The sequence below is a fragment of the Maylandia zebra genome, linkage group LG14, assembly GCF_041146795.1.
Source record: "Maylandia zebra isolate NMK-2024a linkage group LG14, Mzebra_GT3a, whole genome shotgun sequence".
Lineage (NCBI taxonomy): Eukaryota > Metazoa > Chordata > Actinopteri > Cichliformes > Cichlidae > Maylandia > Maylandia zebra.
Genome location: NC_135180.1, coordinates 11,977,191 through 11,990,323, shown reverse-complemented (window position 1 = coordinate 11,990,323; position 13,133 = coordinate 11,977,191). Strand labels below are relative to the sequence as shown.

General features: G+C 40.5%; 2 protein-coding genes across 4 annotated transcripts in view; both read left to right on the top strand.

The window, feature by feature from the left end:
- The first annotated feature begins 458 nt into the window (after positions 1 to 458).
- Positions 459 to 5,205, top strand: LOC112435917 (uncharacterized). Its single transcript, XM_024804984.2, has 8 exons — positions 459 to 694; positions 1,446 to 2,100; positions 2,212 to 2,272; positions 2,374 to 2,454; positions 2,538 to 3,488; positions 3,600 to 3,656; positions 3,767 to 3,896; positions 3,980 to 5,205. The coding sequence occupies exons 1-2, from the start codon at positions 619 to 621 to the stop codon at positions 2,054 to 2,056; spliced, it is 687 nt and encodes a 228-aa protein (XP_024660752.1). The 5' UTR covers positions 459 to 618; the 3' UTR covers positions 2,057 to 2,100; positions 2,212 to 2,272; positions 2,374 to 2,454; positions 2,538 to 3,488; positions 3,600 to 3,656; positions 3,767 to 3,896; positions 3,980 to 5,205.
- Positions 5,206 to 7,841: 2,636 nt separating this feature from the next.
- The window catches only part of LOC101481275 (von Willebrand factor A domain-containing protein 5A), a 32,405-nt gene continuing 27,113 nt past the window's right edge, over positions 7,842 to 13,133 (top strand). The window contains exons 1-7 of one of the 3 annotated variants that reach the window (XM_076892225.1): positions 7,842 to 7,974; positions 10,142 to 10,328; positions 10,492 to 10,539; positions 10,703 to 10,905; positions 10,995 to 11,217; positions 11,531 to 11,697; positions 11,781 to 11,895. In XM_076892225.1, the coding sequence (XP_076748340.1) occupies positions 10,298 to 10,328; positions 10,492 to 10,539; positions 10,703 to 10,905; positions 10,995 to 11,217; positions 11,531 to 11,697; positions 11,781 to 11,895 (787 nt within the window). In that variant the 5' untranslated portion in view covers positions 7,842 to 7,974; positions 10,142 to 10,297. Of the gene's footprint in view, positions 7,975 to 8,600; positions 8,781 to 10,141; positions 10,329 to 10,491; positions 10,540 to 10,702; positions 10,906 to 10,994; positions 11,218 to 11,530; positions 11,698 to 11,780; positions 11,896 to 13,133 lie in introns of those variants that run through there. The other 2 variants (XM_076892226.1, XM_076892227.1) reach the window with 2 other exon arrangements.

Sequence of the window (13,133 nt, the reverse complement as noted above, 5' to 3'; positions counted from 1 at the left end):
CACTTTGTATTATGCGCACAACACCACCCTCCTCTGGCTTCCACGTGAACTGCACCTTAAACATCAACCGTTTACAAATGTCATGACACAAACAAACGTTTCAGTACCGTAAATCACTTTTTGGACTGCGATCACTTTTTGGCACAACATCGGCCCTGATAACATTTAAAGCGCATTGAAAAACTATTCTTTAATGCTAAAAATCCATTATCAATTGTAATTATTTATTTATTAATTTAAATTTCAGATATCGATCTTCATTTTTGTAAACTGGTGAATTAATGATTTTTTTAAAGAATTAAAACGACAAAGTTTGGCAACATATTTTTTATAAAGGATGAATAAAACAGTAAAATAAAATGAGAAATATATATATTTTTGAAAAAGCTATGATAATTAGACGAACTTTATTTTAAATAAATAAAATTGATTTTCGGTGGCACTGGGAGTCATGGTGATGATGACGTGTTTGAGTGCAGGTATAAAAGCAGGAGGCAAAATTGGAATTCGGGTTTCACGTTTGAGCGCAAACAGGAGCTTTTTCCCACTAGTGCTGTGAAAACTCGGATTTTTCAAACTACAGCCAACGTTTGAAAATCTTCAAGAAGGATTTGCAAAATGACTTCTACAAACTTCAGTCGCGAGATGCACCTGTTCTCCCTTTTTATTGACGAGGTGTTAGATCAACGCTATGGTGAGTACAGCAGGCTAATATGTCAGAGTGCTAGCAAACAAATACAACTTAGATTTTTGTCTTTTATTGTTTGGAAGTAGGACTTCATGAGTGTTAACGTTTAGGATGAGATGTTTCATACTTGAGTAACATCAATTTTAACATGTGCCAGTACACTATAAAGATGGCGCCATGTTTTTTTTTAAATCGCTGGAAAAAAAAACAATTGAATGCACGCGCCCTGGAAACGACGTAAGGCATTGGAGGACGCTGACGTCAGCGCGCGGCCGTTTTTGCATGTAGAGGGTTTGAGTTGACATGTTTGGGCTGCTGGCGCTGAGTTATACGTGAAAGTTTCATAGATTGTGAATTTTATAAAGCTGGAGAATGGAGTTTTAAAAGTTCACAGAGTCGCTGGATGAGTTTGAGATTGAAACAGTGTGTGCCTGCAATAAGGAGGTGGGAGGTTTCTCACCTAAATGTAGCTGCTTTATTCTCAAAATATCGATGCTCAACTAATATGAAGATATTACTCCTTAATGTGAATGCGTATTAAAACCTCAGTGAAAGTCCATGCAACCTTACACTGCATGAAAACTTTTACCAAAAAAGGTGAAGGCTTTCATAAACAATGAGTTCTGCTGGGAGCTTCTTACTGTTTGTGTGTGGAAGAGCTTATGATGATGTAAAGCCATGTCTGGACAATTTAAATTCAGGCTTTAGTTTGTGTGATCACATGATTAACGTACACGCATGCTTTGCTTTCTCGTAGCTGAGCTGGTGAGTCCAATCACTGCTCCTCAGATGGTCGTCATTAACTTGAGGAACCGTGAACTGAGCAGCAGCCAACTGGACTCCATGTCCCACCTGGTCCTCACTCTTTACCATAACCTGGTGACGGGGTCCAAGGACTTTCCTTACATACCTTTTAAAGGATTGTTCCATCGGGACCAGGTGACGACACCATTTGTCCATGTGAGGCAGAGCCAGAGAGAGAACACCACTCCTTCTCCTCCTACGGACTCACCAGCTGGCATGATGCTGCCGCCTGCGGGCTCCAGCTCTCATCCACGCTTCCTGACTCCAGTTCTTCCAGAGAAAGCGGATCTTGCTGTGCTGAAGGCAGATCGGAGGAACCGTGTCGGCACCTTGACTGTCGACGGCCTCCTCGTCACCAGAGTCATCTCCACTGTTTACCGAACAGAGGACACTGAGATGACGAACCGCTGGAGAATAACAGACTACAGCGCGGACGGCAGAGTTCTCACTTCGGTGCTCTGCCGTTTTCTAAATATGTCGGCAAAGCGTGCTAAGAGGAAGGCTCCGGAGGAAGAGAGCAGCATCCGGAGCCCGAGTCCAGCAAGGAAGCGCTTGAGATTATAATATACAGTGAAGCATGTCGAACGTCAGCAAGCCTGAACAAAGTGGTAAGTAGTAAATAGTGCTTAAGGTTGTTTCTAAAATAATGTCCTAAAATATTTGAAAATCGTCGAGGTTTTAACTTTTATTCTTTCTTTTCTGCCTCTTGTTTCTAAAAGTCAGGAAAAAGAGTCACGCTGCGAAGAAACTCCACACAGAAGATTTTCCCTCAGTAAAATGGTAAATATATTCATCTTGTTATGACGTTTGCTCACAATAACCACGAGTGTTCCTGTGTTTCTGAAGTGATTTACTCTCATTTGGTGTTATTTCATCCAAAGACAACTGAGGGTCTTCAGAGCAGCGTGAACGGCCGTCACCTGAGAGCAAGACAGTCCTGGCGCCTTTGTGGTTCCCTCCAGGTACTCCAGCTTCATCCCACAGTCCAGAGACATGCAGTTAGGTTGAATGTGAGTGTGAATAGTTGTCTGTTTCTCTGTGTTAGACTGACCTGTCCAGGTTGTACTCCTGCCTCTGGCCCCATAACAGCTGGGATGGCTCCAATCTTGAATTGGATAAGCTGAAGAAATGGATGGAAGGATGATCCAAAGAGAAACATTAAAGGCCCTCTCACAAAAAAAAGATAAGAACTCATTTTACACATTTAAAGTACAAAGTACACATATATTTACCATTTTACTGAGGGAACATCTTCTGTGTGGAGTTTCTTCTCATCTTGGCTCTTTTTCCTGACATTTAGAAACAAGAGGCAGAAAAGAAAGAATAAAAGTTAAAACCTCAACGATTTTTTAATGTTTGGGATATTTTAGAAACAACCGTAAACACTATTTACTACTTACCACTTTGTTCATTCTTGCTGACGTTCACTCTCCTCATCTTCTCTCTAAAGGAAGATGCAAACGCTCTCATTGTGAAAGATAAGTATACATCCATCTAACCTGCGACTCTGTCACAACTCTGATCAGCAATTCTTTCAGGTTTGTCTGTTTTGATGATGCTATTAATTGTTATTATCCTTTATCCAGGTAACTTTCAGAGAGGAGCGGAGGGAGGAGCGAAGCCAGCGTGCTCTGTAAACTCTCATTAAAAAAAAGATAAGTACATATTGATTTTATATTATTATGACAGCTCCTCCTCAGTGAACACTTCCTCTAGTTGCTGAAATCATTTACTAATTTTTTTCTTCCCATTTGTCTTTTGTTTTTCAGAGAAAACAGAGAGGAGACAAGGTGACATTAAGACCTAAGACAGGACGGATTGAACCCTTTCTCGTAAAAAGATAAGTATTCACTCTGCTTTTAATCAGAATATTGATAAATATCTAAAATTCTGCTCACCTGGTTGATAAAGTTACTAAAACGATTCCCTCTTTACTGTCATTTGTCCTTTAGAGAGAAGATGAGGAGAGTGAACGTCAGCAAGAATGAACAAAGTGGTAAGTAGTAAATAGTGTTTAGGGTTGTTTCTAAAATATCCCAAACATTAAAAAATCGTTGAGGTTTTAACTTTTATTCTTTCTTTTCTGCCTCTTGTTTCTAAATGTCAGGAAAAAGAGCCAAGATGAGAAGAAACTCCACACAGAAGATGTTCCCTCAGTAAAATGGTAAATATATTCATCTTGTTATGACGTTTGCTCACAATAACCAGGAGTGTTCCCGTTGTTCTGAAGTGATTCACTCTCATTTGGTGTTATTTGGTGTTTGTCTTTGAAAGGAGAAGAGCAGCAACGACACTGGGAGACAAACAACAGGATGATCCAAAGACAACTGAGGGTCTTCAGAGCAGCGTGAACGGCCGTCACCTGAGAGCAAGACAGTCCTGGCGCCTTTGTGGTTCCCTCCAGGTACTCCAGCTTCATCCCACAGTCCAGAGAGATGCAGTTAGGTTGAATGTGAGTGTGAATAGTTGTCTGTTTCTCTGTGTTAGACTGACCTGTCCAGGTTGTACTCCTGCCTCTGGCCCCATAACAGCTGGGATGGCTCCAATCTTGAATTGGATAAGCTGAAGAAATGGATGGAAGGACGATCCAAAGAGAAACATCAAAGGCCCTCTCACCAGATTTCATTTATTAAATTTGTCTTTACTGAACGATTTCTGGTGTGTATTTGCATTGATACTCAGACAACAGCTCCTCTTTCTGTTTGTGCTGGAAGATTCAGGCAAACACATATTACATATATAGATTGTTATGATATGACTCAGTTTCACATTTAGTGCTATATGAGAATGATAAGGTCCAGTTTAATAGTATTGCTAGTGTCTAATGAAATGAACACGTGATTTTCAGATCAAGCAAAGTGAATGTTTTTCACTGTGGATAAATTACATGGAAACGTTTAATGAGTCATCAGCTATTTCGCTACAAAGATGATGTGATTAAAGGTTCTCATACATGCAGGTCAGAAGTTTTGCTCCATCCTGGATGTTAAATGCTGATCACTGTTTACACATATCTGCACATTTCTAACAGCTCATTTCACAGGTCATCAGTCTCCTGACTGCATATGCAGAGTTTTATCATCACGTGTTCATGGCAGACAAACATAATTATGAATTCTTGTTTTAGTTCCATTCAGTCACTCAACATCAGGTGTCTGCTTGTCCTGAGCTGTGAGAACTACAGTGAGTTGCTTTCCTCTTTAGCTTAGTATTAATAAACCAGGTCGTAGGTGGGCACCTGCATCAAGGAGTCAAGAAGCATATTTTACTGTTTAATGGTGAAAATAATGGATTGTTGTTCATTTGTTTAATGGAAAGACTGAAAGCGTGGCCTGGTGTTGACTTACACTTATTCAAAGTGATGAAGTACCAACAGATACTAAAAGTCACAGCCTGAAACACGTCAACTGCTTTATTATTTCTGGTTTTAAATAAACTGTAAGAGCAATGTGCAACAACAAAGAAAAAATCCCTTAAATAAAACAGTACCTAGTTCATATGTTTTAAGTTCTAACTACTAAATAAAACACAAATATCAGAGAAATGCTTCAGTACTGTAAATTCATAGAGGTAGGTGCAATAAGGGAACATGATTTGTAAATCAGTCGAATAATTAAGTAGAATAATTTGTTCTGAAAACTGTAAAACTGTGTAAACTCTTTGGTAAAAACAGGAAGAACTACATTTGAAAATGAATGATTGGAATCCAAACATTTGACTTTTGTTTTTCCTCAATACTCCATCCTCCTCTTAACATTTTGGTTTTCCAGCTTTTTTAGAGGAAAAATCATTTATTACATCACTGCAAGAAATCTGATGGCCAACTTTGTTATTAATACTTGTTACTGTCGGTCCACTCAGTCTTTCTTGTGCCGTGCAAGGTCTGTGGTAGTTGTTTAAGTACACAGTGAAGGGCAGATGATGCTGCCGTCTCCCTGTCTGCTGTGTCCTCTCATCTACAGAAGTCTGGACTCGTGAGCGAACGTGCCAAATAAGAACTAGCAAGTATGCATGTACGATCTCTTTACTTGGTACTGAGAGATGCCATCTAAAGGAATCGACTCTGGACTAAAGCAGCGTTTTAACCGTTTCATTGTTAGTCCCGCCCCCTAACTCTGATGGGTGAGGTTGACGGATGAAATAAATTCATCATGCAGTGCATCACAGTAAACATGGAAAAAAATAATAATTAATTTTTCCTAAAAATGAATGAGTTGGTTTTAAATGAATTAACATTTTAATTATATATAATATAATAACTCAACATTTTTCTGGTTAGGTTCATTTGGACATCGAGCAGTAATAGGCTTCTTCACCACATCTAAAGGAGAATCACACTTTTGGCATAGAGGGAACCTTAACAGGTCTCCTGGCACTGCCATTTCTTGCCATTAAGTAATCTTTGCCATCACTGTTATTTTCTTTAACATTTTTAGTTCTGAGCGAGCTCTCAGTAGCTTAGGCAACTCATTTTTCTTATTTTGAAGTTTAACATTTTCTTCTTGTCTCTGTTTTAACGCTGCACTAAGCTCACTGACAGGAGGAGGATTCTTGGACCTTTGGCTCAGTTTCTACTTGCTTTGCAACCTCATCCACTCTCCTTTCAAGCTTAGATGCCTCGCTCTGTTTTGTAGTCTGTATTGGAACAGGCTCATCATCATAGGAGGGTACATCAAAAATGGAGTGGGCATGTACAGCTGCTTTTGTAGAATGTTACGCAGAGAGGTGTCGTGAGGGAAACATCAGAACTGGTATGGCTGGAGGGCTAGGCACCAGCGCAGTATGCTCGCATTTTGATGTTGCTTGGAGTGCATCCACACCAGGGGTCTGTGATCTGTCTGAAGAATAAATTCTCTTCCAAGGAAATAATATTTCAACGAATCAATTGCCCACTTGATTGCCAGTCCTTTTTCTACTGTTGAATATTTTGTCTCCCTGTCAAACAGCTTTTTACTTAAGAAAAGCTTCACCAGCTTCTCCCTGAGCCAGTACTGCTCCAAGTCCAACATTAGAGGCATTTACCAACAAATGGTTTGGAAAAATCAGGGCTTTGCAAAACAGGGGCTTCAGAAATCTGCCTTTTTAAAGATTGGAAGGCATGTTCACAGTCATCATTCCACATCACTTTAGAAGTGTTTTCTCGTGAGATCTGTAAGAGGGGCTGCCAAGGTTGAGAAATGGGGAATAAACCTCCGAATAAACCTCTGTGCTTTTGCAGCGTTTTTCTTTTTGCAGCGTTTTTCTTTTTGCAAGTGTTTTCTGAAGTTGCAGTCCGTTTGGCCTCTCAGGGCCACCGTAGAATACTCATAATACACAGTAAAGATTGGACAGCTACTGTGTGTGTGCGTGCCCATTCTTTTTCTCTGCCACTAGATGGTGATGATGTTCATACTTTGTGACTTTTGACTTGTTTCGCAAACCAAAGCCAATTTCAGGAGTCATTCCACTTTCTTCAGTTCAGGAGGCTCATGAGACAGTGAAAGGAACCAAACACTTAATATAACAGGTTCATTCCAGCTTCTAGGCAGTTTTGTCAATAAAATGCTTGTATTCTGCTAATGTTTCCTGATCGTTCCTTAAAGGTCCCACAACAGCACACGATCCTTCATTTTCTAAAGAATATGTAAAACACAATCTAAAAATGGAACTATGTTTACTGTCTCAGCTGCTTTCTAACGCTTTCAAACAGCAAGACTTGGTTCACTGCATTTTTGTCTTTAAGAGAAAACATTTAGGGAATAGTGCTGTGTTGACTCGCTCTTGAACACACTATAAACCATCCACTTTACAAGAATAGCTCAATTTGATCATTTTTCTGCACGAGTCGATAATCTGAAGCACTCATACCTCATATGGACAGATATAACTGAAAAGTTAACCCACAGGAATCTATGCCATCAACAAAATTAAACCATAGCATAAAATAGAAAGAAAAAAACACAGCCTCATATCTTGATATTGCCTGTTCTATCAGATCCAAGACGGGTGCACTATGAAGGAAAAAATATGTATTGATGGGGATAGATTTGGTGTCAGATGAAAGCGATACAGTCCAAAGCTTCAGCTTTAACATAATAGATAATACATCTACCCATCATCATACACTCATCACCAAAAGGAAATGACTGTGATTAGACTGGATGTGACTTGAATGAAAACTGTATTGCTTGTTCCATTCTGGTAGATGCAGCGTTTTTTTGTTTGTTTGAGAACAGCAAAATACAAATACAGTATAATTTTACAAGTGCGAGAGTTTCCAGCGTTTCAGATACATATATAAAAAAAGAGAGACATCAGAGGCAGCGTAAAGCTCCACCCACTCGGTGCTGTCTTATTAACGAATCGAGCACACCCGCAAGTCTTCCTGTTTCGGGAAAGTCGCTGTGTGGGCCGAAGCGCTTCATGTTTGCAGAATATTCTCCACGTATTTACAAGACAGGACTCCAGTGAAGCGACACAGCTCTTACAGTCTGTTCTTAGAGGTAAGTTCCCAGTGTGCGTTTGTTTAAGCAGCTCAACAGCTCACTGACATGACAACTTTAACATGTATGACAACAATCTGGATGCTGTCACGTGAAGTTGTACGAGCTGTGTTTCTGTTATAAAATGAAATAGATCCATGTGGTGATGAGACATTTGTGCTGTTTTTAAACTCCGACCACAGGAAAGTGAAAGTCATGGTTGGAGGGGCGTGACACTGGTCGCACTGTCAGCCGTATCCATAAGAATAATAGTGATCATCACTATCACCACCATCACCAGCACTATGTCCAATCTAGTACCTATCTAGCAGTCTAGCATTATCAGGGACTACAACTAGGGTTGCCAACCGTCCCTTAAAATACGGAATCGTCCCGTATTTAGAAACAAAAGTACACGTCCCGTATTGAGCTAATAAGGGACGCACTTTGTCCCGTAACACAGTGAGAATCAAAAGTAGTCTATAAATGTTAATGGAATTAACACTTTGTTTGAAAACATAATTCCCAGCCCCTCTCCTGCTTTTTGACCAATGAGCTGACAGCACACTTATGACAATTCGAGTATGACAATTCAGATTACCGCTCATCCCATTGGTCGAGGAAAGGTCGCTTACGGAGAAAATACCGGAAGACAACAGATGACCACAACAAGAAGCATGGCCAACAGGGGAACAAACGCCGTCACTGCGGTGCAAGTCTCGGACGACAGTACACCTAAAGCTGGGCAAACACTGTGCGATTTTTTTCAGTCACGTTATTCAGCTCCTGCTCAAACTGCACGATTGACTCGCAGGGGTTAGAAGTTGGTAGGTCACGATGCAGGTCTCACACTATACCGCCCGATGCTCTGATGCGACCTGAGTGCTCACACTGTGCCTCCATAAAATTAAGGTTATAACAGAAAATCTGTCGCTCGCTCTCTCTGTCTTTCACTCACACAGACACACCACCACCATCAACTTTGCTAAATTGCTAATGAAAAACATGATCAGGCAGCTGTGATTTAGCAGCGATGTAGATCCAACTATTTTCACGGTTGTTGTGGTCGTGATAATTTTGTGAGGCCACATCGAAAATGCTCGGATGAGCTTTCCAAAGTTCTACAAGTTGTGCCTCCATCGCTTGTGTCCAGATCACACGCTGCACAGCCGCGCTGCTCCGTCTTTTTCACGGCGTTTACGTGTTTGCGCGCGAGCAGTGTGAGCGGCTCACGAGCGATTGATGATCGGGAGCTGGTCGTGAGGTGTTAATCACTTCTCGTTACCCCACGTATACTACACGACGCACGATGAAGGCCAAAATCGGTCCGATCACTCAAAAATCGTCTCAAAATGGGCCTAAAACCGCACAGTGTGAGCCCAGCGTTAGAGTAGCAATGTTTGTTCCCCTCAGAGAAAGGGAAGAATGGGAAAAGGAAAACACCTGGCTGGAAAAAGTTAATATGGGCATGTGCAGTGAATATCAGCGCTATGTGGCCAGAAGTGTGATAATATAATTTATTTTGTGTAATAAACGACTGCAAGGATAGATGATTACAACAAATAGATGACTAATACATAAAAGTAATACATAGATGAATAATGATGATGAGTTAAGATGCGTAATCATGGGAACAAGCGGGTTTACAAACAGGAGCAGCTGATTAGCATTAGAAAAGCTGAAATAATACCTCAGCTGAAGCCAATTGTACTAAATGCACTAAATGTGCACTGTTACAATAATATTTTTCTTTCTATTGTTTTCTATTATTTTAAGTTAAGCAGGACAGAGTTCTTTTAAAGAAAGATTTACTTATATTCTCAAAAGTTAAGAGACCTGTTTTATTGTGTTAATGTTGTCATTTTGAGCTAAAAATAAATGGCTAAATGATCATTTGTTTCACATGTGTTCATATCACAAAGAATACACATCTACTTAAATCAAATTCAAGTCAAAGGGTTAAAAAAAATAATTTCACACACAAAAAAAGAGCTAGAAAATTCACCACACTGGGAAGGGTGAAGACAACTGGGTCGCCCGGCCCTGGCCACGAGGTGTCCCTTATTTATTTTTCAGGGAGTTGGCAACCCTAACTACAACATCTAGTCCTTTTACTGAATCAGAATTACTACTAACGAGACTAATCCATCGATCCGTCCATCTCTTCTCTCTCGCGTATCCAATTCAGATTATGACACCTCGCAGGTTTGTCGCAGGGCTGCAGATAATCACTGACACTGACTAACCTAACCCCACTAACTGGTTGTCTTCTTGTGGGACGAAGCTGTTGAGAACCCACGCAGACAGGAGAGAATGCAAACTCAATCACAAGGGCCCTGGCCAGATGGTGGATTCAAACCTAGGACATTCTTCCTGTGAGGATAGTAGTAATAATAGTAATAATATTATTATATGAATAGTAAAGATAACCACATTCATTGATGTGATTACATTATCTGATGAGTTTCACAGGCAAGATTGTACAGCAGCTATAAAAGTGTTTTCATCACCATTTCCTTAAATGTTTTTGTTTCACAGGTGCGATGATGAACTGTTGTGGTCTGCTAACATTCGAGAAAGAACCAGGTACTGATAGAAAATAAAGAGACTGTATTCACCAGAACCTCACTTCATTATTAAAATCTTCATGTATGCTTATTTCTTATAACAGTTTCATGTGGCTAAAATGTAACATTTTTCACTAGAATATATGGGCTGTGTTTGTATCACAATTCTGTTTGTCTGTCAGTTCCTCTGAAGAGCGTTGAGGTGGAGCTGGAGGTGAGGGACCATGTGGCTACAGTGGTCTCCACTCTGAACTACGAGAACAAGGAGGACAAACCATTAGAGGCTGTTTTTGTCTTCCCTCTGCCTGGAGATGCTGCTGTCTGTCATTTCAGCGCTCAGATTGGACAGACGCAGATTGTAGCTGAGGTGAAGGAGAAACAGAAGGTGAGCTGGACAGTAAATATAACCTGATTATAAGTGAGCTTCAAAATAAACACAGTGAATGTCACTGACATGCATCACCTGTGCTTCAGGCTCGTGAGGAGTATGATGATGCTCTGAGCTCCGGTCAGCAGGCCTTCCTATTGGAGGAGAGTGATGGGAGTCCAGATATATTCTCTCTGAGTGTGGGCAGTCTGCCTCCAGCAGAGAGCGCCTCCATCAGGTTGGAGTACGTCACTGAGCTGGCTGTGCAGGCTGATGATGGTCTGAGGTTCTGTCTGCCTGCTGTGCTCAACCCTCGATACCAACCTCAGGGTAGGACAACTTCAGAATACTTGGACCAGAAATGCTTCAATGACACTTTTGAAAATGAAAAACCACAACACCAACGAGTCATGGCAGATGGTTGAAACTGGTTCTGTTGGAGGTTTTCTGTTGAAAGTCCGTTTTTCATTCTCACTGTTGCCAAATTATTGCTCATATTGGGTCATGTTGGGGTTTCTCTGTATTATTGAAGCATTTAGAGTATAAAGCACAGGTAACTGTTTTGAGGTTCTTAGTAACGTAAAGGATTTCAGTGTAAGCAGCCTCATTAATTACAGCATATTTTACCTGATGCTGTGTGCAGGTAGTGAAGGTGCAGGTGTCCAGGTGACTTCTGTTCCAGTCTCTCTGGTGCCCTACAGTCTGTCTTTTTCTGCCCGAGTGTCCTCTCCTCGTCCAATCTCTAAAGTAGAGTCCAACTGCTCCCTGGACCCTCTGCAGTACCTCAACACTGATCAAACCCAGGCCACGGTAGGTAGAGTGCTGATGTGTCTGCTGTGTGTGGTTGTTACTTGTTACCGATGAATAAATATGAATGTGTTTGTGGTGTGCAGGTCAAGCTGGCTGCAGGACACAAGTTTGACAGAGATGTTGAACTGCTGATTTATTACAAAGACGCCCACCAGCCCACTGCTGTGGTGGAGGCAGGACAGGCCTCTGCTGAGCTGGGTGAGTAACATTAGTGTTGTTATTAGCTTTTTAGTAAAAAATATCATTATTTTATTCTTCAGCTCAAGAGTTATTGTTGTGATCAGAAATTTACACTTGTTGTGGGTATGAGTGGATTTATTGTCCAGCATAGATCTTTAATGAATTTGGAAAAAAAAGAATTGTTAAGCTTGCATAAGTTTGAATGTATTTTGGATTTTCTCTAATTCATACATGGTTCAAAGTTTACAGTGGTCTAAAAAAGTGTTTGCCCTCTTCCTGATTTCCCTTTTTATATTTTTTAGATTGTCACACTTTCAGGTCATCAAACTAATTGAAATATTAGACAAAGACAACAGAAGTAAACAAAAAATATAGTTTCTAAATAAACGTGTTTTATATGAAAGGGAAAAAACCCAAACCTACATCGCCCTGTGTGATAAAGTGATTGACTGACTTTTTAAGGTCATGTCACGGCATCTCAATCAGATTTAGGTCAGGACTTTAACTAAGCCACTCCAAAGTCTTCATTTTTTTTCCTTAAGCCATTCACAGGTGGACTTGCTGTTGTGTTTTGGATCATTGTCCAGTTTGAGGTCACGAACAGATGTCCAGACGTTCTCCTTCAGGATGTTTTAGTAGAATTCATGGTTCCATTTACCACAGTGAGGCTTTGTGTTGTTTTTTGTCAGCAGTGGTTTTCTCCTTGAACTTTCCTGTGAATGCCATTTTAACCAGTTTTTTTTTTTTTTTTTTTTTTTAAATTGTTAAATCATGAACTCTGACCTTATTTGAGATATGAGACAACTGTGAATTCAGGAAGGGGACAAACACTCTTTCATACCACTGTACATACAGCTTAAGTACATACAATCACTAAAATATTTTACTGAGTGGTGCTTAAAGTTCTGCGATTTCTTTAAACTTGACAAAGCCACAAAGTTTCTGGGAGAATGTCCTGTGGATAGATGAGACAAAAATTGAACTTTTTGCCAAGGCACATCAGCTCTATGTTCACCGACGGAAAAATGAAGCGTATCAAGAAGAGAACACTGTCCTAACTGTGAAAGATGGGGGAGGCTCGGTTATGTTCTGGGGCTGCTTTGCTGCCTCTGGCACAGGGTGTCTTGAATCTGTGCAGGGTACAATGATATCTCAAGACTATCAATGGATTCTAGGGAGAAATGTGCTGGCCAGTGTCAGAAAGCTTGGTCTCAGTCGCAGGTCATGGGTCTTACAACAGGACAATGACCCAAAAG